Below are 26152 nucleotides of genomic sequence, written 5' to 3' on the forward strand. Positions count from 1 at the left end.
GGGAAACTTTATTGACACATTCCTGGGGTCAGATACATCACATGATCACACTGACAGAACCACAGGCACATAGACACAGGCAACAGAGCATGCACAATGTCGGCACTAGTACAGTGTATATCCACCTTTCGCAGCAATGCAGGCTGCTATTCTCCCATGGAGACGATCGTAGAGATGCTGGATGTAGTCCTGTGGAACGGCTTGCCATGCCATTTCCACCTGGCGCCTCAGTTGGACCAGCGTTCGTGCTGGACGTGCAGACCGCGTGAGACGACGCTTCATCCAGTCCCAAACATGCTCAATGGGGGACAGATCCGGAGATCTTGCTGGCCAGGGTAGTTGACTTACACCTTCTAGAGCACGTTGGGTGGCACGGGATACATGCGGACGTGCATTGTCCTGTTGGAACAGCAAGTTCCCTTGCCGGTCTAGGAATGGTAGAACGATGGGTTCGATGACGGTTTGGATGTACCGTGCACTATTCAGTGTCCCCTCAACGATCACCAGTGGTGTACGGCCAGTGTAGGAGATCGCTCCCCACACCATGATGCCGGGTGTTGGCCCTGTGTGCCTCGGTCGTATGCAGTCCTGATTGTGGCGCTCACCTGCACGGCGCCAAACACGCATACGACCATCATTGGCACCAAGGCAGAAGCGACTCTCATCGCTGAAGACGACACGTCTCCATTCGTCCCTCCATTCACGCCTGTCGCGACACCACTGGAGGCTGGCTGCACAATGTTGGGGCGTGAGCGGAAGACGGCCTAACGGTGTGCGGGACCGTAGCCCAGCTTCATGGAGGCGGTTGCGAATGGTCCTCGCCGATACCCCAGGAGCAACAGTGTCCCTAATTTGCTGGGAAGTGGCGGTGCGGACCCCTACGGCCTGCGTAGGATCCTACGGTCTTGGCGTGCATCCGTGTGTCGCTGCGGTCCGGTCCCAGGTCGACGGGCACGTGAACCTTCCGCCGACCACTGGCGACAACATCGATGTACTGTGGAGACCTCACGCCCCACATGTTGAGCAATTTGGCGGTACGTCCACCCGGCCTCCCGCATGCCCACTATACGCCCTCGCTCAAAGTCCATCAACTGCACATACGGTTCACGTCCACGCTGTCGCGGCATGCTACCAGTGTTAAAGACTGCGATGGAGCTCCGTATGCCACGGCAAACTGGCTGACACTAACGGCGGCGGTGCACAAATGCTGCGCAGCTAGCGCCATTCGACGGCCAACACCGCGGTTCCTGGTGTGTCCGCTGTGCCGTGCGTGTGATCATTGCTTGTACAGCCCTCTCGCAGTGTCCGGAGCAAGTATGGTGGGTCTGACACACCGGTGTCAATGTGTTCTTTTTTCCATTTCCAGGAGTGTAAATATCTTAATATCTGCTAATTTTGACAAATAAAAATAAATGTAAATGTAGGAGAATTCTCATTAGTAGTTTTTCCTTTAAAAAAGTAAAAGTAATCACTTTCTCCAATATTGAATCATATTTGAGTAAAGTGACTCCAGTAAATTTTTTTGATCCCCACTTAACAAGAATTGCGAGAATCTCCTTAGCCTTGCATTTTCATAATAGCACAAAATAATTATCAAACGCCAATCTCAATAACAAAAAATACAGCCATATATCTGGAACTGTGTGTGTTGGTGGTGTCTTTTAATATAAAAACATCGTGTCGGGAAAATTAATTGCGAGAAGTACCACAACTAAGTCACTGATGAAAATAATTTTCCAGTTGTGAAGCAACCAGAATAACACAACTCCAACTTATCATAATATATAAAAACCAATACATAAAAGAACCACCACATATTGTATTTCTTTCTTGTTCTTGTCAATCGTTCCCTAATGCTCCCTCTGAAACCCTCTGCAACCTATGGTTCTTTCAGTTTATCCAGGTCCCATCTCCTTCAATTCCTGCCTTTTTGCAGGTTCTTCAATTTTAATGTGCAGTTCATGACCAGTAAATTGTGGTCAGAGTCCACATCTGTCCCTGGAAATGTCTTACAATTTAAAATCTGGTTCTTAAATCTCTGTCTAACAATTATATACCCAATCTGAAACCTTCCAGTGTCTCCAAGTCTCCTCCACGAATACAACCTTCTCTCAAGATTATTGTTAGCTATGATTAAACTATGCTCTGTGCTAAATTCTACCAGGTGGCTCCCTCTTTCATTTCTTTCCTCCAGACCATGATCACGTACTACTTTTCCTTCTCTTTCTTTTCCTGCTATGGAATTCCATTCCCCCATGAGTATTAAATTTTTGGCTCCCTTAACTACCTGCATAATTTCTTTTATCTCATCAACCATTTTCTCAATTTCCTCGTCATTTGCGGAGCTAGTTGGCATATAAACTTGTACTACTGTAGTGGGTGTGGGCTTCGTGTGTATCTTGGTTATAATAATGCATTCACTATGCTGTTAATAGTAGCTTATCCATGTTCCTTTTTTATCACTCATTATTAAACCTACTCCTGCATTACCGCTTTCTCATTTTGTATTTATAGCCCTGTATTCACCTGACCAGAAGTCTTGTTCCTCCTGCAAACGAACTTCATTAATTCTCACTATATCGAACTTTAACCTATCCATTTCCCTTTTTAAATTTTCTAGCCTACCTGCCCAGTTAAGGGATCTTACATTCTGTGCTTCAATCCATAGAACGTCTGTTTCGTTTCTGCTGATAATGACATCCTCCTGAGTATTCCCTGCCAGGAAATCAAAATGGGGGACTATTTTACCTTCGGAATATTTTATCCAAGCGGACACCATCATCATTTCACGATACAGACAAGCCGCATGCCCTTGGGAAAAATTACGGCTATAGTTTCCCCTTGCTTTCATCTGTTCGCAGTACCAGCACAGCGAGACCATTTTGGTTGATGTTACAAGGCCAGATCAGTCAATCATCCAGACGGTTAGGCCAGCAACACTTTGTGTGTCCTCTCACCAGACACCCCTCCATTGTGGTTGCACCTAAGGTATGGCTATCTGTATCGCTGAGGCATGCAAGACTCCCCACCAACGGCAAGGCCCATGGTTCATTGGGCAGAGGTGGAAGGGGGGCAGGGGGAGGGAGGGGGGGGGTGTTTACAATAAGCAAATGGAGAAGTGGTTTTATCTTTCCTACAATCACATTCAAAGTGCGCCACACTATCTGAATTTGATAACAGATACACTACACAAAATTGTGTGAGTACATCTGAAGTGGCAGAGCATCATTTTCATCTCAGTGTTTCCTAAGAGACTGTAGCATATGCAGTGCAGTTATAAAAAATGAAATGCATGAACTGCATGAAGAAACTAGCTCTTATAGACCCAGCAGAGGGACAGAAATGATTTCCTCAATTACATGGTATGAACTGAATAAGAGCAATAACCGTTAATTTATTTTACAGCATATAGTTGTTTCAAGCTAATCCTATGATGGAAAGAATTTCTTCAAAAATTACTGTTTATCCTTTTGCTCAGTAAAGATCATTATGACAGTGGCATCCTATGTATTGTCTACATCAAAATGAGTAATGACTCAGATTTGTATCTCATTGTTATGATGATCTTTGATAATGATGTTTGGTTTGTGGGGCGCTCAATAACACGATTATCAGGATCTGTACAAATTCCCCATCTTGTCACAGTCCAGTTTCACCATTTTCTTGAATGATGATGAAATGATGACAAACACAAGCACCCGTCCCCAGGCAGAGAAAATCCCTGACCTGACCAGGAATCAAACCTTGTACCTCGTGAACCGTAGGTAGCAACACTAACCACTAGGAAACGAGCTGTGGATTTCCACTGCTATTATCCAACTATACTACACTGAGTGAGGGAAAAGTGGACCACCCAGAAAGGGAGGAGGAAGTGAAATAAAACTTCATTAGTTGACAGGTGATGTTATTTCAATAATCAAAAATCAAATCAAATTTACAAAGAACTTGGCAGTACGAGCCCACTGATTAGCATGACGTTGCACCCCTTTGGCCAGGTTGCATGCACTGATTGGAAGTGTGTCATAAAGACACTGTGTACTTTCCTGAAGCGCACAACATTTGTAACTAGTCCTTGCAATCCCATATACTGGCACCGAGACAGACTCTGCATCCAAGCTGATCCCACATTTTATCGGGGACAGATCTGAGGATGTTGATGGTCAAGAGAGTACCTCACCCTCATGCAGACTGTTCATACAGACACATGCCATGTGTGGACGAGCAGTGGCTTGTTGCAGAATAACACTACGATAGTGTCATGTAAAAGGTAACATAAGAGGAGGCGCTATGTCTGTGATATACCGCTGTGCCGCCAGAGTTGCCACAATTACAACCAGACGTGAAGTGAAGTCATACCCGATGGCTCCCATGATGCCGGAGTAGCACTCTTGTGCCTCTCCAAAACACTGGAAAAATGACACCTCTCCTGAAGTCACCGCCTTACTCGCCGACAATGATCTGTGACATACTATGGTGCTGCCAGAGTTGCCACAATCATTACCAGACATGAACTGAAGTCATACCCGATGGCTACAATGACTGCAGGAGTAACACCGCCGTACCTCTCCACAACCTTCGAAGAATGGTACCTCCCCCCAGGTCACCACCATACTCCCCGACAATGGTTATTCATGATAGTGGAGAATCGCAATTCATCATTGAACACAATGCGACACCATTCATCAGCACTCCATATTACCAGTCCCATTAAAAAGTCAGCTGTTGGAATTGCAGTGATATTGGCAGCCTACGCATTGGACTAATGGTGCTTGATGACAAAGAATGTTGCAGGGAGTCCATTGCCCATTCTCAAATGGCTGGCACAGGTGAGAAGCAACTGCATTGTGCTTGGTGCATAATATGGCAATCCTCCCTTTTGGTGGTCTGATGTAATTAGCCAAAACCTCGACACTTGAGTATGCCTGCCCTCACATTCCCATGCAGTCCAATATCAGGCTATTGTCACATCTGAATGTCACACAAATCTAGATATTGCATGATTTGACCAGCCGACCAAATGGGAGATCCACACTGAAACCTCTTCAAACTGTCAGGTGCTGATAATGCTGTCTCACATGAGCAAGCACCATCTCTATGATATTCACAGTGACCACTCAACATCTGATGATGTTCCCTCTCCTTGTATACTCTGCCAGGACTAGTGGCAATGCTAAACATGAACAACACTAATGCAATCTTGTGGCCATTCTACCTGTCACCAAGAATTGCAACTCTAGCCATTTACATATACGCCAAAGGTGTCTGTGTAGGAAGTCCCAACCATGTAATCTGGGAACCTCACTATTTTTTATCAAGCAGTGTAGTTAAATTATCATTCACAAATATTAGAAATCTTGTACAACTTCTTTTGTTTCTTCACATCCCTGTAATACATCGTTGAAAAGAACACTGCGAACAAATTAACACTAGAAGTAAATGGAGTTCATGGCACACAATTCCAGCTCACAATAGAATGCAAACACTGAAAACGAGCAAATGAGCAGAATGAACATCTCAATATCCCTTAGGAAAGGTCCAGTTACTCACCTGGTACAAACTATTTTCTCCTGCTTTCTTCTTCTCATCAGCCAGGCGTTCCTCCACTGTTGACAAAGCTTCATGGTCAGGAACAGCACAGGCCTTGTGTGCAGCAGCCAGGGCTATCAGAGGTCCCAGAGCTTGTCCTGACACGACATCGGCTGCCAGTGCCTCCAGCGCACGAACAGATTCTGCAGTTTGACCTTCTAATAGCAAGGCAACACCTTTAGAAAGGCGAAGCACTGTATCTCTAGGAAATTGTTGAAGTCCATTGGCCGCTGCAGTGTAAGCGGAGCGATAGAGCTTTTCCCGGATCAAGAAATGGACACTTGCCCATAGATCATGTGTTGACTCAGTCATCCTCTACCTGTTGATCACATTTTTGAACAATTTGAAAAAATATATATACTTCTTAGTTCTGTACAATTTAGGTAAAACTAAATATAAAAGTGTCCACTTATTGACTTTATTCCCTCTCTACAGAGGGGCTTAATACAAGTGAAAATTTTAGTATATTTCTTGCGTGTGGATTTCTTCTGTTGATGAAACTTAAAAAGCATTGGCACTTTGTTTCACATCTAATAATCTCAACAGTACTTTCTGATCTTACCTCAAATTCTGAGGTCGGATTACTTTTCTTGCTACAGCACACTGTGCGGCCCACATTAAAATCAGAATTAAGTTATTCAAAATGTAATCCTGCACTACTCAATGGTAACTTCTTGTATTGAAAAAAGTGTATCTAACACAGCTTCTATTTTTATCATGTAGGGCAATATTATGGTATATTAATACATTCATCCTAGGATAACTTTACAGTGGTACAAGACTTGGCAGATTCTGTGTCTACATCTACACTCACATTTTGCAAACAAATGTGAAGTGCATGGTACAGCGATCTCACTGTACCAATTATTTTGGGTTTCTTCCACATATGAAGCACAGTAAGAATGACACCTTAAATGCCTCTATGTGCATGTAAACTAGTCTCACCCTGACTTTACTACAGAAGGAAGCTGTAGTACATTCTTATATTGCTCACTCAATACCTGTTCTCAAAACTCTGTAAGTAGGATTTCATCGGCATTGGCATCTACAGGGTCATCCAGAAAAGAAAGGCCATATAGTTATACAAAATGAAAACACAACATTTTTTGGGGAAAAAAACCAATTCTATTACATACATGAAGTTTCCTTCACTTCTCTACATAATTATCTCCTACATTTAAACATTTGTCGTGTATGGTCATGATCTTCAGAATCCCCATGTTATATGCTCTTCTGCTCCCAGTTCATTAAGCCAGGTGGTCACTGTTTTCCTCAACTTTCAAAACACTTAACGTCCAAAAACTCTTTCAGCTTCAGGAAAACGTGGAAAACACTGAGAACAAGGTCTGGACTATAGGAAAGAACAATTTGTAAAGAAAGCATTCCTCATCCCACATTTTGGATGGCTCGCCACAGTTTTCTTTTAGTCCCACAATAAAAATTTACACTGATCATAGTGACCATTTGGCTTAATGAACTGGCCGCACAAGAATATAACATGGGAATCCTTAAGCTCATGACCAAATCCAGCAAACATTTAAATGAAGGAGGCAATTATGTACAGAAGTAAAGGAAGCTTTGTGTATGTAACATACCATATTACTTTTTCCAATTAATGTCGTGTTTTTCATTTTGTAGCACTATACCGTCTTTATTTTCTGGTTGAACCTTGCATTTTTAAGCAACTGCCAGTTTAGATTTTTCAGTATTTACGTGACTTCTTATGCCTCAAACAAACCCGTTCACTTCCAATTTCCTGTGTAATGTTTGCTGGCAACTTGTTACAAGACTTTTGTGCTAGAATACACAGCACTTTTCAACACTGGAGAGTGATATGGGGTCTTTATGGAGATTATTTTTATTTCTAGTGACTTGGAATTTTACACCATCTTACCACTGCATCATCTTACTCAGTACATTGACTGATTAGAAAACTAACTCAAGGCAGTCAGAAGAGAGGAGGAAGGTGATAGTATGTCAGTACATGTACTATACTGGTGGAGTTTCAAATTAAGTCTAATGAATCTGCTTTCAATCAAATGAATCTGCTTTCAATCATCCATTTTTCACCTGTTTTCTGATAGTGTTAAGCTTTTGCTGAATTTAGTGCCTAATTATTTGAATCTAATGTCCTATGTCTCACAGATACTGTCAACAGTGACTTTTTTATTTGCTTGATGCCTAACTGTGGTAAAAATTTTCTTGGCTTTGTTCTTAGAACTTCGTATTTTTTGTGAATAGTGCATGGCTTTCATTTTTCTCGTGATTTCTACTTTCATTGGCCCTCACCAATGACTTAACTTTCTCGTCAACTGTGTGCCCTTCGTAAACTTATTAGTATTAGTATTGTTTCTTCAATAAATTCGCTCTGAACAGTGTGAATATGTACTTTTCTCTTCTTAACTAAATATTCCCCCCCTCCCATGAACCATGGGCCTCGCCGTTGGTGGGGAGGCTTGTGTGCCTCAGCGATACAGACAGTAGGTGCAACCACAATGGAGGGGTATGTGTTGACAGGCCCCTGAAGAGGGGCAGCAGCCTTTTCAGTAGATGCAGGGGCAACAGTCTGGATGATTGACTGATCTAACCAAAACAGCCTTTCTGTGCTGGTACTGCGAACGGCTGAAAGCAAGGGGAAACTAAAGCTGTAATTTTTCCCGAGGGCATGCAGCTTTACTGTATGGTTAAATGATGATGGAATCCTCTTGGGTAAAATATTCCGGAGGTAAAATAGTCCCCCATTCAGATCTCCAGGTGGGGACTACTCAGGAGGACATAGTTATCAGGAGAAAGAAAACTGGCATTCTACAGATTGGAGTGTGGAATGTCAGATCACTTAATTGGGCAGGTAGGTTAGAAAATTTGAAAAGGGAAATGGATGGTCTGAAGTTAGATATAATGGGAATTAGTGACGTTCAGTGGCAAGAGGAACAAGTCTTCCGGTCAGGTGAATACAGGGTTATAAATACAAAATCAAATAGGGGTAATGCAGGAGTAGGTATAATAATGAATAAAACAATAGGAGTGCGGGTAAGCTACTACAGACAGCATAGTGAATGAATTATTGTGGCCAAGATAGACACGAAGCCCGCGCCTATCACAGCAGTACAAATTTATATGCCAACTAGCTCCGCAGATGACAAAGAGATTGATGAAATGTATGATGAGATAAAAGAAATTATTCAGATAGTGAAGGGAGACGAAAATTTAATAGTCATAGGTGACTGGAATTCGATAGTAGGAAAAGGAAGAGAATGAGACGTAGTAGGTGAATATGGAATGGGGTTAAGAAACGAAAGAGAAAGCCACATGGTAGAATTTTAGATTCTGAAGCTCATTTTATAATGGTGTCCCTACAAGATTCACAATGTGCAACAAATGAAGCCCCAATGTATACTACAATTTTGGTAAACATTTTTGGAATACAGTGATCAATAGATTATTATATTTTGACTAAAGTTCAGTCTTGATCACACCATTTATGTTTCAATGATATAGGTAACTGGTTTCGGTTGTTTTTACATAACCATCATCAGACGCATGGCTCCCTTAGGATGGTAGGTGGAGCTCTCCTCAGCTGCTACGAAGTTAACTGCAGCTGAGGAGAGCTCCGCCTACCATCCTAAGGGAGCCATGCGTCTGATGATGGTTATGTAAAAACAACCGAAACCAGTTACCTATATCATTGAAACATAAATGGTGTGATCAAGACTGAACTTTAGTCAAAATATAGTATACTACAATGCTGTGACTTTGACCTTCCATTTTCTGGTGCACTTCAAAATGGATGACACGTGGTCAGGGAATATCCTTTGGATGGACGAGGCGATTTTACCTTGCATGGTACTGTGAATGCATAGAACTGTCCCATGTGAGGTTTTAATCTGCCTTATGTTGTGCAGGAATATCCACTGCAGTCAGATTATGTGATGTGGTTTAAAATGCTCCTTCACTGTCAGTCTGTTTTGCTTCAAGGGGATGACACGCCGTGCACTTATTAGGTGTACAGTGAAATCTGCATGTTATAAGGATCTGCTTGTGAAACATGACTCCAGCCTTGGAAGAATGCATTTGAGTCCACACCATTATTTTCATCCAAGGTGGGGTGACACACATGTCGCTTGCCAGGTGAAATGCTTGCTTTGAGAAACCTTCGGTAATGACCCCATCATCTCTAGGTAATTTCAGGATGTGAGGCCTTCCAGAACCCCAACCTAAATCCATGTGATTTCTGGTTGTGGAGTTCCTCAAAGACTGTGTTTATAAGGGATGTATCTGGATTTTTCCTCATCTGAAGGATAGCATACGACAACACTTCGCTCTTATTACACCAAATATGCTGCGAGCAACAGTCGACCACGCCGTGTTATGGGTGCTTTTCTTGTAGCATGTTGCCGAGTCAAAAGACCATACTGATCGCAGGTTGTAACTTGTGACCATATCCTAACAAACATGCCCGAACCATTGTTTTCATGTGTTAATCGTTCGTTCCTTTTGCCTGTATCCACACCACATTCTGACTGCTTACAGTGCCACATTTTCACCTAGTAGCAGAAAGTGGAGCTATTATTTTTTGCAGTATATTTCACAAGTGCACTGATTAATGAATATAATTATGGTGTTTCAGCATCCTGCGATCTATACAGTCCACACTGCGGCACTTGGAGCACTGTCAGTTTAATTATAAACACCCAGTGTGTGTTTGCGTGTATAGTCCTGATTCACAGCCTCCACTGTTGAATGCAAAACAAATTGTTCAATAAAATCAATAACAGCACTGCACACAACAAAATCTGCACAATATTGCAATTAGTGTGTATTATATATCTAATACGAGAATTGAACATTTGTGGGAGGCTGAAGAAGGATATATGCATTCGGATCCGAGTCTGGCAAAAATGTTTAGTTGACATCATGAATACACAAAAACAAACTTGACATGATCCAAATGGAAGACAGATAGATGTCTTGTTGTGTGTAGCCTACATTAAGCTCCTCGATGTACTGCAACATTGCTATAAAGTGTCAAGGTAAATTTTAGCACCAGTGTCAACAGTGTTCCATACATTCACAGTTCCAACAGATCTGGTGCCTCATATGGTTTATAAAAATTATAATGTGTATGCTGTGTTCTATAATAATCCAATAGAGCCTTAATTTATCAAATACACATCCTTTGTCTGTAGAGACAAAAGAATTATCTATGGATCCACGTGGACAAGTCTTCAAACTATCAACATATTTTTATCAGCACATGATGCAGAAAACATAAATTACTGTTATTATCTTTCATTGCATTCCTGTCTAAGGTTTTGATACAGAGCCAATGTATTTTTGCACGTTTGGACTGTTAAAATAAAACTGGTAACATTACTAAACTTATTTACCAGTGTAATCTATTTGGCAGGTAATGCTGTTAATTCATAAAATGATTGTTTATATGTTGCAGATTAGTGGTGGTTAAGTGTCCAGGGCAGTTATCCAAAAGTCCAGGGTTCAATGCCCAGTAGGTCCAAATGATTTGCAAATTTGAGATATGCCAAACTGCATCAGAGTTTAGAGGTGACACTAAACTATGCCAGTATTTCCCCCTGTAACTGACAGGATAAGTCAGTTTAAAGGTAGAAGTTAGACAAGGGTATACTACCTTCAATACGGTCACAACTAGTAGAGCTCTGTGGCATTCAAACTAACCAGATACTTGTAGCATGAGTTCTGCGGGAGTTAGATTTTAAGATAAACTCTCTGAAATATGGAATCTTTTCCCCTTTTCAAAATACTTTGGATTCTATTAAAGCACTCCCTGACTACATAATTCTTATCTACCAGTCTCCTGAATGAAAGCCTCTCTGTTCTTCTTATTTCAGTCGAATAGCTCACTGTCGCCTGTATATTTAATTTTCTCATTCGAGTCTCCAAATTTTTTAATCCCCTTCCACACAATATGTTCTCACTCACATAAAAATTATTTTCCTGGGGCTTCCAAATGCAAGCATCACAATGACAAAACTAATTAGTCTCTCAAAATTTTAGATCAACAAAAAGCATTGTGACTTTCAAATGATAAGGCTCCATATATCTTCTTCTTAAATGGAGTAGGTTCCATTATGTTGTGTACCCTCATGCCTTAAGCAATGATTTTCATTTAAGGCAGTTATCAAGAGTGGAACTTGAGGCATGTACTTCATTCCAGAATGAATCTTTCCTCTGCAATGGAATATGTGTTGAAGTAAAGTGAAGTTTGTGGTACCACTTGTCTGCTTTATTCAGTGAAGTAGCCGTGTAGTATTGTGTAATGTGGGTATTTGAAATAGATCACATTTGCAGAGGGCGTGCTGGACTACGTGATGGTGCACTCTAGTGTGGAATGTTTGTTTCTAAATGTCTGTGAGTGCTGATAGTGGTTCCTTGTACTTTGTGTGTGCTGTAAATGAATATGACACTGGTAGAGTTTGTGCCAGTTTGTTAATTACTTATTTTGATACTGACAATTATGGACAATACATTCATTTTCATGTTTGGAATTATTAGTGTGACATGTTGTCTACAACTGGATATTTAATTTTATGTTTCAACCCCTTTTAGTTGTGGATATGACAATGAATTTCACAAGTAGGTTCCTTCATACCACAATGGGAGACACGTTGACCATGATTAATTCCTACATTTGGTTTAATTGCCAAGTATGTGAAGTGATATGTATGAAGGTATGAGGCTGATGAAAGCTGTTGCGTCTCCAACCAGGGAGTAGTTTATGTGACGCTATCTGTGGGACAACGTATAGCGTTCATTCAAAGGGGTTTCTGGTTTGAGGAGTCTAGACTGGCTATTCAAGGGAGTGTGTAAAATGCTATGCTCATGAGCTTAGTGTTTGTTATATCCTTGACTTTATTTAAGCTGTTTAAGCTTTGACTTTATTTAAGCTGTATATATCAAGTGAAATTTTCAATAACATTTTCTTTTTCAGGTATTTTTTATTCTGGTTTTGTTGACTGCTGAGGATTTCATTTATATGATTTTTGCAATAGTATATTTCCAATATTAGGATTGCCATATATTTAGTTTGTCCCTGCCCAAACCCTCTAATTCTCATGAATGCCCCATTAGTTTCTGGTTATGTCTGCCATTAAATATTTTTCATATTGGTTTTGTCTGTTCGAGTGTGTAATGAATGACGACACACTTGCCATATTGTTTAATCTTGAAATAGGAGTGTCCGCAATCCTGGCGGTGTCAGGACTCAATGCTGATGGATGGTGCCTCAATCTTAGATTTTGCCATGAGTTGATTCAAAACTTCCTGGCAGATTAAAATTGTTGCTGAACAGGTACTCAAACACTGAATGTTTACCTTTTGCAGGTAAATGGCCTACCAACTGACCTCTTCAAGTACAACTAACACAGTATGTAGACCATATTCTCACACTAGGAATAGGTGCCGAGTTCGAATCCCAGTCCAACAAACAGTTTTAGTCTGTCTAGAAGTTTCACGTCTTGCATTTTCCACAAACTAACAACATACTGTGTTTTGAGGAACAGCCCTTTTAAATAACTGTATAGCTGTATATGTGGATTTGGAACAGAAGCAAACTGAATACCAAGACTTGGGGGGTTCCACATTTAGTTTTTTCTCATTCTGAGTTTTCTTTTATTCCTACAGCGCAGTCATCAGCATGATATACTACTTTTCAACCCTGTTTCCTCCATAAATGCAAGTGAGATTAAACTTGTTTACAAAGGAGAATGGGTAAGTTATGGAGTATGAAAGACGAAGTTTCCCAAAGTCCCATACAAGGCCTACACATTCATTTAGTCCCATCTGAAACTTGCAGAAATTCACCACACAGAAGTGCTCCCTTCCCAGTACCAAGCTGATGGTAATTGGGTACAATGTGAGTGAAAACAATTGCAGTCCTTCCAGTGACAACACTAAGCTGAATGAGTGTACATACTGATTCGCCTTCCATTTCTCATAGTTTATGCACAATATAAATAATATGAACCAGAATATGACAAAGTGGGTTAAATATGGAGCAAACATAACTATTAGGCTTCCTACAGGTCAACCTGTTCCAAGGACAACCTTTATTTGGCATTCACATTCATTCGTTTTACCAACTCAGAACCAAATTATTAGCTTCCAACTCAACCCAGACCTGCAGATTTCATCAGCAGGGAGTTGTCCAATACCACATTAGGCTGAGAATGTGATGCCTTTAGAATGCCACAGAATACATATAGAGGACAGCTCTTGTAGTTTCGGAAAACTTGCATTCAACGTATCGGAGTGTGGAATGTCAGATCCCTTAATCAGTCAGGTAGGTTAAAAAATTTAAAGATGGAAATGGATAGGTGGGAATTTGTGAAGTTCAGTGGCAAGAGGAACAAGACTTCTGGTGAATACAGGGTTATAAATACAAAATCAAATAGGGGTAATGCACGAGTAGGCTTAATAATGAATTTAAAAAAATATAGAATTTCAGGTAAGCTAAGCAGGGATCACTAGGGGACAAATGTAAGGATGTAGAGGCATATCTCACTAGTAGTAAGATAGATACTGCCTACAGGGAAAGTAAAAAGACTTTTGGAGAAAAGAGAACCACTTGCATGAATATCAAGAGCTCAGATGGAAACCCAGTTGTAAGCAAAGAAGAGAAAGCAGAAAGGTGGAAGGAGTATATAGAAGGTCTGTACAAGGGCGATGTACTTGAGGACAACATTATGGAAATGGAAAAGAATGTAGATGAAAACGAAATAGGAGATATGATACTGCGTGAAGAGTTTGACAGAGCACTGAAAGACCTAAGCTGAAACACGGCCCCGGGAGTAGACAACATTCCATTAGAACTACTGATAGCCTTGAGAGAGCCAGCCCTGACAAAACTCTACCATCTGGTGAGCAAGATGTATGAGACAGGCGAAATACCCTCAGACTTCAAGAAGAATATAATAATTCCAACCCCAAAGAAAGCAGGTGTTGACAGGTGTGAAAATTACCAAACTAACAGTTTAATAAGCCACGGCTGCAAAATACTAACACGAATTCCTTACAGATGAATGGAAAAACTGGTAGATGCCGACATCGGGGAGATCAGTTTGGATTCCGTAGAAATGTTGGAACACGTGAGGCAATGCTGACCCTACGACTTATCTTAGAAAATAGATTAAGGAAAGGCAAACCTACGTTTCTAGCATTTGTAGACTTAGAGAAAGCTTTTGACAATGTTAACTGGAATACTCTCTTTCAAATTCTGAAGATGGCAGGGGTAAAATACAGGGAGCGAAAGCCCATTTACAATTTGCACAGAAACCAGATGGCAGTTATAATAGTCGAGAGGCATGAAAGGGAAGCAGTGGTTGGGAAGGGAGTGAGACAGGGTTGTAGCCTATCTCCAATGTTATTCAATCTGTATATTGAGCAAGCAGTAAAGGAAGCAAATGACAAATTCGGAGCAGGAATTAAAATTCATGGAGAAGAAATAAAAACTTTGTGGTTCGCTGATGAGACTGTAATTATGTTAGAGACAGCAAAGGACTTGGAAGAGCAGCTGAACGGAATGGACAGTGTCTTGGAAGGAGGATATAAGATGAACATCAACAAAAGCAAAACAAGGATAATGGAATGTAGTCGAATTAAGCCGGGTGATCCTGAGGGAATTAGATTAGGAAATGAGAAACATAAAGTAGTAGATGAGTGTTGCTATTTGGGGAGCAAAATAACTGATGATGGCCGAAGTAGAGAGGATATAAAATGTAGACTGGCAATGGCAAGGAAAGTGTTTCAGAAGAAGAGAAATTTGTTAACATCGAGTATAGATCTAACTGTCAGGAAGTCGTTTCTGCAAGTATTTGTATGGAGTGTAGCCATGTATGGAAGTGAAACATGGACGATAAATAGTTTGGACAAGAAAAGAATAGAAGCTTTCGAAATGTGATGCTACAGAAGAATGCTGAAGATTAGATGGGTAGATCACATAACTAATAAGGAGGTATTGAATAGAATTGGGGAGAAGAGAAATTTGTGGCACAACTGGACTAGAAGAAGGGATCGGTTGGTAGGACATGTTCTGAAGCATCAAAGGATCACCAATTTAGTACTGGAGGGCAGCATGGAGGGTAAAAATCGTAGAGGGAGACCAAGAGATGAATACACTAAGTGATTCCGAAGGATGTAGGTTGCAGTACGTACTGGGAGATGAAGAAGCTTGCACAGGATAGAGTAGCATGGAGAGCTGCCTCAAACCAGTCTCTGGACTGAAGACCACAACAACAACAACAACTAAATATTCCTGAAGGGGATTCTTTGTCTCTGCAATTTGATCATTATGGCCACAAACGCCATTTATTAGAGGGTTAACATCTATTTCATACATGATCATTGGATTTGAAAATAAATTATCTATCATTTTTGTGTTATGTCCTATTTGTGTTGAGAATGTTGTGTGAGACAAACCAAAGCTAGACATCAAAAAGTACTGGTGCCCAGTCAATAATACTCAAGATCAATCAATATTGAAATTATCACATACACTGACTTTCTGTTAAGAATTTTACTCTTTCAAATTGTCTGATGAAGGGTAAAAGATTTCCTGTGTGGGATTTTACACTGTCAGAACAGCTGTGTTATATGTTTCCTAGTTTATCACCAATGCACAGCATTCAATTAAATGTTCACTGCAGTACTCTCTTAACTCTAAGGCTTGGTGCTTTATGCTACTTTTTTGGTATGCTGCACCTTCCCATTCATTATATACACATCAAAAAAAGTTTTGCGTCACCTCGGTTCCGAGAGTTCCAGAACATGTACAGAAAACTGGAATAGAGATCAACATAAACATAATTTTCGTCCTTTTTGTTGCTCATGAAAACTACGCATTGCATGTTGTACCACCATACAGCGAGACCTTTAGAGGTGGTGGTCCAGATTGCTATACACACCGATGCCTCTAATACCCAGTAGCACATCCTCTTGCATTGATGCATGCTTGTATTCATCGTGGCATACTATTCAGAAGTTCATCAAGGCACTGTTGGCCCAGATTATCCCACTCCTCAATGGTGATTTGGTGTAAATCCGTCAGAGTCATCCATAAACAGCCCTTTTCAATCCATCCCAGGCATGTCGACAGGGTTCATGTCTGGAGAACATGCTGGCCACTCTAGTTGAGCGATGTCGTTATCCTGAAGGAAGTTATTCATAAGATGTGCAGGATGGGGGCACAATTTGTTGTCCATGCAGACGAAAACCTCGCCAATATGCAGCCGATATGGTTGCACTATCAGTCGGAGGATGGCATTCACATATCGTACAGCCATTACTGTCTCTTCCATGACCACCAGCAGCGTACGTCGGCCCACATAATGTCACCCCAAATCAGCAGGGAATCTCTACCTTGCTGCACTCGCTGGACAGTGTGTCTAAGGCATTGCCCCCAAACACGTCTCTGACAACTGTCTCGTTGAAGGCATATGCTACACTCGTCAGTGAAGAGAACGTGATGCCAATCCCGAGCAGTCGATTCAGCATGTTGTTGGGTCCATTTGCACTGCGCTGCATGGTGTCGCGGTTGCAAAGATGGACCTCGCCATGGACGTTGGGAGCGAAGTTGCACATCATGCAGCCCCGACGTCCTGTGGCTACACAAAAAGCATTACTCAACATGGTGTCGTTGCTGTCAGCATTCCTCCAAGGCATAATCCGTAGGTAGAAGTCATCCACTGCAGTAATAGCCCTTGGGTGGCCTGAGCGAGGCGTCTAATTGACAGTTCCTGTCTCTCTTTATCTCCTCTATGTCTGAACAACATCGCTTTGGTTCACTTCGAGATGCCTCGACACTTTTCTTGTTGATAGCGTTTCCTGGCACAAGGTAACAATGTGGTTTTACTGTCTAGGCATGGTTGAACTACAGACAACATGAGCCGTGTACCTCCTCTATGTCTGAACAACGTCGCTTTGGTTCACTTCGAGATGCCTCGACACTTGTCTTGTTGATAGCTTTTCCTGGCCCAAAGTAACAATGTGGTTTTACTGTCTAGGCATGGTTGAACTACAGACAACATGAGCCGTGTACCTCTTTCCTGGTGGAATTACTGGATCTGATCGGCTGTCGGACCCCCTCCGTCTAATAGGCACTGCTCATGCATGGTTGTTTCCATCTTTGTGCGGATTTAGTGGCATCTATGAATAGTCAGAGGGACTGTGTCTGTGATACAATACTGACAGTCAACATCTATCTTCAGGAGTTCTGGGAACCGTGCTGATGCAAAGCTTTTTTTGATGTGTGTATTGTTACTATAGTAATGTAATACTAACTAGGAACCATGCATAACACATCTGTAGAAATATTTGATTTTTCCGTTTCCTGTAATAGTAAGAAGCTCCTCTTTCTTACATAACAGGCTTCTTACATTTAAATGAAGAAGTCGAAATTTATTTCAATGTTCACTCTGTGCTGCTCAAACTGTTCGACCTCAGTATTTGCTGCAGTGTCCTACAACGGACTCAAACTAGTGATATTAGTCTGTAATCCTGTATCTCAATTCTTTCTGTAAACAGGAGTGTCCACTTTTTCTGTCACATGACTATTTGTAGAGGAAGAGAGAGAGAGAGAGAGAGAGAGAGAGAGAGAGAGAGAGAGAGTCTATAGACTAATAAATGGGCTAATTCAATGTAAACTCAAATAAGAGTCCTATCAGGTCCTGGTGACTTCTATGTTTGAACAGTTTTATTTGTTTTTCAATACTGAGTATGCTTATTCCAGTGTGTTTCATTTGTGAGTGCATGTAGGGGTAATTCCCCACATGTGAAAATAAAAATGTGGAATTTAATATTTCAGCTTTCTTTCTGTTTTATTCAGTATCAACAAGACTGACACATAACAAATTGCACATAAGGTTGATATCCATTCACTGACTTCGCTGTTTGTCCACAATAAATTAAGACCCTTTTTACTCACACTGCCAATGATGAAAAAATCAGCACTAGTTGGAAAACAGTCATTTTTCTCTGAGTGCTGAAAGTATTTCTGCATGTGTCAGCTCTGCTTCCAAGTTCGTACAAAACACGGATAATGGTGCCAGCATGGCATGAAAGTGTCTTCACAGCATTCCCTTCATCTCTCCTTTCCTCTCAGGAAGTCTAATGTAGGAGCAAGGCACGCCTTCTGCAGTTCCTGACAGCCACTCCATGAAGGGTCAACATATTATGAACAAACATTACATACGAAAATTTCCTAGAATCGCTTGATACATGTCTTGATAGACTCTGAGTATAAATATAAGAATGGTCCATTAACATGCTAACTGCTGTGTGGCCACCGGAGACCACAGCAAGCAGCTCTGCTGCATCGCAGTCTGCCTCATGACAGACGAGTCAAACCATGGTAGGCCTTTTTCTGTCATTTATTACTTCACTTGCTGCATATTTATCTAAAGTGTCATTTTTTACGTGTTTGAACTGCAGCCTCAATTTTTCTATTTCTTGATCTGCAACTAACAGTCTCACATTTTCTTTTAATTAGGTTGTTAGTGACTATCAGCTATACAAAACAAATACTATCTCCAAAATTTCTTGAGTAATATTTTGTCTTTTGTGGCCAGTGTCTCAGTAACAGCATCATGTTAGCTAATCCCTGTCTCTTCGCTAACTCTTGAAAATATAAGGTCTGTTTGTAGCCAGAAGGTCTACAATATTACTTTCACATGTGGATTGTCAGATTCATTGTTCCAGGCAGTTGTATGGTAATGTATTCAGTACTACTTATAAAGACAGTCTGTACTTAAAATTGGCAATGTACACATAATTGCCGCTCAACACTAGGCAAGGTAAAGTCATTCACTACTACTGATACCACTCAGGTATTTCTGTGCTATCGGGATGTGATATCTCGAAATAACTTTGCAACCAGTATGTCTGAATCTGGTGGCCCTTACAAATGTGTGATTACTAATTTAACTCCACTCATATTGTTACTCTTGTTCATTTGAGTTTCCACTTGTTTTCATTTTGAACCTCACTAACTCTACAGTTTTTGCTTGTTGCTCAAACACTGCACTTCCTAAGAAGTCTAATTTATCTTTCCAAGATACATTCCATGGGTTTCTCTGACAACATATTTCTGCATGGGGATCTCAAGCCTATGACACTTTCATTCTATCATCAGTAGCAGTTTTCTATGTACACCACACACCTGACCTATCCACATTGAACTTATACAACTCCATCTGTTACAATATCTTGAGGAATCTACAGCCTAGCTCATTACAGAATTGACTATGTCTCTTGTGTAAACCCTCAACTCAGCTCCAGGTGACAGGAAACCCACCAGTTCTCAGAATTTTGCTGCAAACTGATATCTGCGCTCAGATCCCACAAATGATGCTAGTCATTCTAACCACTTTCACCAGCCTCGGAAAAAAATTGATAATGGTCTCAAATCCCAGGCAGTAGATGTAGATGCCAATATGAAATACGTTATGCAGCTGATACAGTGTTTGTTTTCATTTGCTTTTAAGGTGTCTCATTTCAGCCTCCACAGGCCTTTCTTCACATACTCATCCTTATACTCCTCCCTTTATGTAGGATATGTTCTCATATTCTCATTCCTCCACTCTCCTTCTTTTCAATGGAGGTGTCACTAAATTCACACTTACTGGATCTGCTCTTGTACTCTTAAATGTTATGCCACAACTTCAGAACTGAAAATATTTCTGCAAAATCAAACTTACTATTATGAAGCATGACAAGGGCTTGAAACCTAGCCAAAAATTTCTTTTGTTCCCTATTTTCATATCCATGACTCATCACTTTACCTTGAAGGTGGGCAGTGATTGATACCCTAACTACTGCTTAAGTGTCTGTTCTGTTACCAGCATTTGTTGATTTTATGACTGTGCCTATGAACTTGTAGTTTCTTCTCCTGTTCCAATCACTTGTTGCTTAACATATTCTATTTCTGTTTCGTAGCTCAATCTGTGGCAGTTTTCTGATTTCTCCTGTTTAAATTTCTTAGGTTAACTTTGCATTGTTGTTCCTTAGTCATTTGGGCTCTGCATTGTAGCAGTAAACCTTCAGTTTAGTACTTCAAATGTCGCCCTACTAAACAATTTCATTAAGTTACAGCCTGGGTCAACATTGGTACTTCTGTATTTATGCAAATTACAATAAATTTCAGCTGTTGTATACTTTCCACATCAGTCTCCTGAAGTACGTCGTCTCACTCCCTTAAAAAAATATGTTTGCTGTAATGGCTGGAGTTACCTGCAAAATTTAAGAATTTTCCCTCTGTTTCTTTCTTCAAACTACACTCTCCAGTAATTCTCCCAACTCCTCCCCTAATAAAGCAACAGTTCTCTCTACCACTGTCAGGGGGAAGGGGACATCATGGATCTTTTGAACACTCTTTTTCATACTGTCACATAACGAAACAGTGGCACCAAAATGTGAGCAGTCACTAGAAAAGACAGCATTGCCAGCTGTTCAAATTAGACCCATTTAGAAACAATCTACGAGTTTGTTTTGACATCACCACCAAGGGAGATGTGTGATGGATGTTAGTGACTGGCATGGTGGAAAAACAATCCACCGAAATGACACAGATCTGAGGTCAAATATGGAATAGTCCACTGTGAAACAAGTAAGTTGTCAATGTCTTCATTAGCAGTGCATATATACCTGATGGTTATAATTAAAGTTTCAGTATTCTGAGTGCTGAAACATCGTAGGTATGTTCATTAATTGGTATGCTCACGAAGTACGCTCAAAAATATAATAGTTCCACTTCCTGCCACCATGTGAAAATATGCCACTATAAGTGGGCAGAATATGAAATATTTTCTGTTTTGATGTCAGTATGCTGTTTGTCGCTTGGTGACACGTGTTCATTTCTTTTGTGTCGTGACTGTTGGTGTAAAAGGTTACAAAGGTTAAGTTTTTGTATGAAATACAATGGCTTTTGACAAGAAAGACCCTGCACTGCTGGTAAAGTTGTTTTATCAGAATGGCAGCAACAACAATACTACATTGCAGGAATATAGCCAACAGAAACAGTTGCAAAGAGGCCTCATCTCAATAAATGGGCTGAAGAATATGATCAAGAAATCTGAAGAACCAGGTCAATTAAGTGGTGCAGCAGGGAGAGGGAGGAAGCCTATTTCCGTGGCAGTTGTTGATCAGTTGCTGTGGTTACAGTTGACTGTGCAGCACAAGCCTCAAATTCTGCAGACAGTGCTTGAGGTGTCTTAAGGGAATTCTCTCCCCTGGTCACAAATACTTTACAGACGAATGGAAAAACTGGTAGAAGTCAACCTTGGAGACAACCAGTTTGGATTTCGTAGAAATTTGGAACATGGGTGGCAATACTGACCCTACGACTTATCTTAGAAGATAGGTTAAGGAAAGGCAAATCTACGTTTCTAGCATTTGCAGACATAGAGGAAGCTTTTGACAGCGTTGACTGGAACACTCTCTTTCCAATTCTGAAGTGGCAAGGGTAAAATACAGGCTATGCATACAGCAAATGGCTATTTACAATTTGTACAGAAACCAGATGGCAGCTATAAGAGTTGAGGGGCATGAAAGGGAAACAGTGGTTGCAAAGGGAGTGAGACAGGGTTGTAGCCTATCCTGGATGATATTCAATCTGTATATATTTAGCAAGCAGTAAAGGCCCAAAATAAAAATTTGGTATAGGAATTAAAATCCATGGAGAAGAAATAAAAACTTTGAGGTTTCCTGATGACATTGTAATTCTGTCAGAGATAGCAAAGGACCTGGAAGAAAAGTTGAAAGGAATGGACAGTGCCTTGAAAGAAGGATATAAGATGAACATCAAACAAGCAAAGCAAGGATAATGGAATGTAGTCAAATTAAATTGGGTGATACTGGGGGATTTAGATTAGGAAACGAGACACTTAAAAGTAGTAGAGGAGTTTTGCTATTTGGGGAGGAAAATAATTGATGACGGTCGAAGTAGAGAGGATATAAAATGTAGACTGCCAATGGCAATGAAAGCGTTTCTGAAGAAGAGAAATTTGTTGACTGGAAGTCGTTTCTGAAAGTTTTTGTATGAAGTGTAGCCATGTATGGAAGTGAAACATGGATAATAAATAGTTTGGACAAGAAGAGAATAGAAACTTGCAAAATGTGGTGCTACAGATGAGTGCTGAAGATTAGATGGGTAGATCATGTAACTAATGAAGAGGTACTGAATAGAATTGGGGAGAAGAGAAATTTGTGACACAACTTGACTAGAAGAAGGGATCGATTGTTATTACATGTTCTGGGGTATCAAGGGATCAACAATTTAATATTGGAGGGGAGTGTGGAGGGTAAAAATTGTAGTGGGAGTCAAGAGATGAATACACTAAGCGATTCAGAAGGATGGAAGATGAAGAAGCTTGCACACGATAAAGTAGCATGGAGAGGTGCATCAAACCAGTCTCTGGTCTGAAGACAGCAACATAATATTCTGCCTTCTTAGTATAAAATCCTTCATAAAAGGAAATTGAAAAAGGCATAGGTCTATAGCAAGTTATGCAGTGAAAATTAAGTGACTATTCCACTGTGTAGGCTACTATCTAAAACCAAAATTTACAGAGAGTAAAACTAGGTCTGTAACTACAGGTGACTCGCTTATGTCCATTTCTGTAAAAATATGTTAAATGTTAATACAGTAATTAAGTACTTTACAAAAATAGTTCAAGAGTATTCTTACCAAATAATCACAGAATATTAATACTCTCCCATTCGTTTGTGTTCCACAGATTTCTTTATGAAGTAATAGTTTCCGAGATGTGGAAATAGTTCTGATAGACAAATTCAATCAGAGCCAGTGCAAGAACCAATTGTTTTGTGACTTAATGATTACTGTAATCTCCCTTTGAAATTTTGAGCAAACGTTTCAGTTGTGTCAATCATTTTGCTTCATGTGTTACACATGCATTCAATTTCATTCACCCATTCACAGTAGCTGTTACACCAGGATTTCAAGCAGTGCATGCAATAATCCACACCTAAAGACGTACCCCACTAAATGCTCTCCATCATCATTATTATCTGACAGAAAATCAATAATTAATACGCTTATTTTCTAACGTCGTATTTCCTGACAACTTTGCTTTACAACTTATAAAAAAAAAAACTAAGCGTTTTACTAGATTTCTAGAGCGCATGCAACATCGCAGATTTCACAAAAATGACCTCTTGTTAAGACTTCTTTGCAAATTACCCGATCCTAATAGCCAGTGCCACAATATCTCTAGGCTAAATCATTTTCCAATATCAACGTATGCGTTTTGCGCACCTGTTACGTGTTTCTAGTCCCCTGATGTATTAGATGTGCAAATGAATCATAGTTCGTAATTGCGAGCAACATATTATATTCGCTAACTTGTAGTTAAAAACAACAGCTATACTAAGTTCTCCTGGCGGCATATCGGAACACGATGACAGTACGTAGCACTTGCGTAAAAAACTGTGGAACTTCACTAAACAGCATTTCGTAAATGTGTTGCCTTTTAAGTACAGCTGGTCCCAAATTAGGCTTTTGCATGCTCAAACACACAGGGCGTTGAATAATGTCACAATGTCAATTCAAAGCATAAACGTCATTAACAATCGGTGAACACAAGTTCGCTCCGATAACAGATTTCATTTACAACAGAGTAGAGGAAAAAGTAATTAAGAACAACTGCCTAAAATAACAGAAAATCAGTAATTCACACTGTACACATTAAAAAATGGAACTGAAGTTTCTGCTTATATTATTGGTTTGAATTCCGTAAGAAGTAAATTGTTGACCGGCAATCTAGATTGAAAAAGCCGACTTGTATTACGTCGTAATACAAGCTCCACGTTCCGTAACAGTACGAATCTCACGAATTCGTACTCACAGCATTATTTTCAGGATGTTACAATACCAAACCACTGGTTTACAACCATTCCCGCTTTGACTCTTCACTGCGTTTACAACACTCACTTTCGTTGGCATGGTAACCTTCCAAAGGCAATAAACTCACAGCTTTAGTCTAGGGACAGCAAACCTTGGTGCCAATCGATTTTGCTCGGCTCGCCTGGGGTCTGCAGCTGTAGCGCTTCCAGGTGACAGACAGAGCAAGCCTACACATTTGCAAAGGACAAGGAGCTGCTAGATTCACTCCATGCGAAATCCAAAATTGTTAACCATCGAGGTTGCTTATGCAGTTTTCAGGACCCAGTTTACGATAATGAAGGACTTAACAAAAAATATTCTTCAAAAATATTACCCACGTCTAAAAGCATAGGTAAATTTTACGAGAAATTTTTAACGAGAAAAGTGTTCCAGCTCTTATTATCTTAATTAACTAGTACTACACGTTTCTACGAGAAGTAAACAGATAGATTAGTCTGAATCCGCTGTTTCATCGCCGATTGCTGTCACCGATTTAATTCAATAACGTGAAGTTGAATTTTGTTTTTAAGTAGCTGAACTTACTGTAGCTCTCTCGAGAATTTTGTGTCCGATTAAAACAGTTTTATTTTTATGTAACATTCCTTTCAGCGGATTGAATCTGCCAATAACAAAAAAATTTTTGTAATTATATTTCACAATCCTGGATGTGCACAAGTAGTTATTAATATACTATACAGGACTGGTGAATCAGAAGCAGGTCACTGACTTTGTAAAATAAGCTAGTTAGCTTAATGAGTCTGTTATTAGAGCACGATCTATACAATATCAGTGTTTATGTCATTTTTGTCTGTGTATGATATATTTTGAAAATTGGGCAGACTGTTTTATAGTGCATAGTCTCAGTAGTTTTGACCTAGGAAATTTTCTTGTTAAAGATGTCTTAAATTAAGAAATTGCGAGAAAGGTGGAAACTGTGTTGCAGGTATTCGGGATTATTGATTATTAAGACTACTTTAGTGCCATGCAACAATGAGAGTTTAGAATCAAAACTACCTTTGCTCTCTGATTGTCATTAGTATTTTTGCTGATGAATGAAAAGCAAATGAAATTTGTTACTGCTAATGACAATTGGTCAAAAAAGTAAACTGTCAAAGCACTTTCTTCACAGTGAGCACCATAACAGAGTAATGACAGTATATTTCTTTGATACGATTTTTAAACTTATATAGGCTCTGTCTAAGACACGAGATATTCAAAATGCATATATATCAAATTAGCCATTCTATATCAGATTGTTGAAATAAATAAATGTATTATTTCATCAGTTTTGATTTTGATGAAATTTAGTATTAATTCCACATATTCTCATATAAGCCTAATATTTGGTACGAGAGTAGAAGAATGCAACCCACATTATTTTTATCACTCCCAGGAGGAGACATTTGTATCGAATCTTGTGCATAAGTGATTTCAAAATGATGTGTCACTCGATGCGACCACGAAATTCGATAGCAGTTGACAAAAGAGTGGGGGGTGACTTGTGTCTAGGGACAGCAAATCTTATTGCCCATTGAGTGCTCTGAGCTGCCCTCAGGTCCGTAGCTCATGGTGCTTCCTGATGGTAGTTAGCGAAAGTCTGCAGTAATCTTGTGTATAGTATTCATGTATTTTGCTTAA

At 40.2% G+C, this 26152-nt stretch overlaps 1 protein-coding gene across 3 annotated transcripts in view; it reads right to left on the reverse strand.

The window, feature by feature from the left end:
- The window catches only part of LOC126092368 (tetratricopeptide repeat protein 21B-like), a 257167-nt gene extending 232575 nt beyond the window's left edge, over positions 1 to 24592 (reverse strand). Inside the window, exons 1-2 of one of the 3 annotated variants that reach the window (XM_049907915.1) lie at positions 24477 to 24592; positions 5548 to 5905 (exon numbers count right to left, since the gene is read on the reverse strand). In XM_049907915.1, coding sequence (XP_049763872.1) covers positions 5548 to 5898 — 351 coding nt within the window. In that variant the 5' untranslated portion in view covers positions 5899 to 5905; positions 24477 to 24592. Of the gene's footprint in view, positions 1 to 5547; positions 5906 to 23784; positions 23804 to 23887; positions 23907 to 24476 lie in introns of those variants that run through there. The other 2 variants (XM_049907916.1, XM_049907917.1) reach the window with 2 other exon arrangements.
- Positions 24593 to 26152: the final 1560 nt, after the last annotated feature.

The sequence above is a fragment of the Schistocerca cancellata genome, chromosome 7 (assembly GCF_023864275.1).
Source record: "Schistocerca cancellata isolate TAMUIC-IGC-003103 chromosome 7, iqSchCanc2.1, whole genome shotgun sequence".
NCBI classification, from domain to species: domain Eukaryota; kingdom Metazoa; phylum Arthropoda; class Insecta; order Orthoptera; family Acrididae; genus Schistocerca; species Schistocerca cancellata.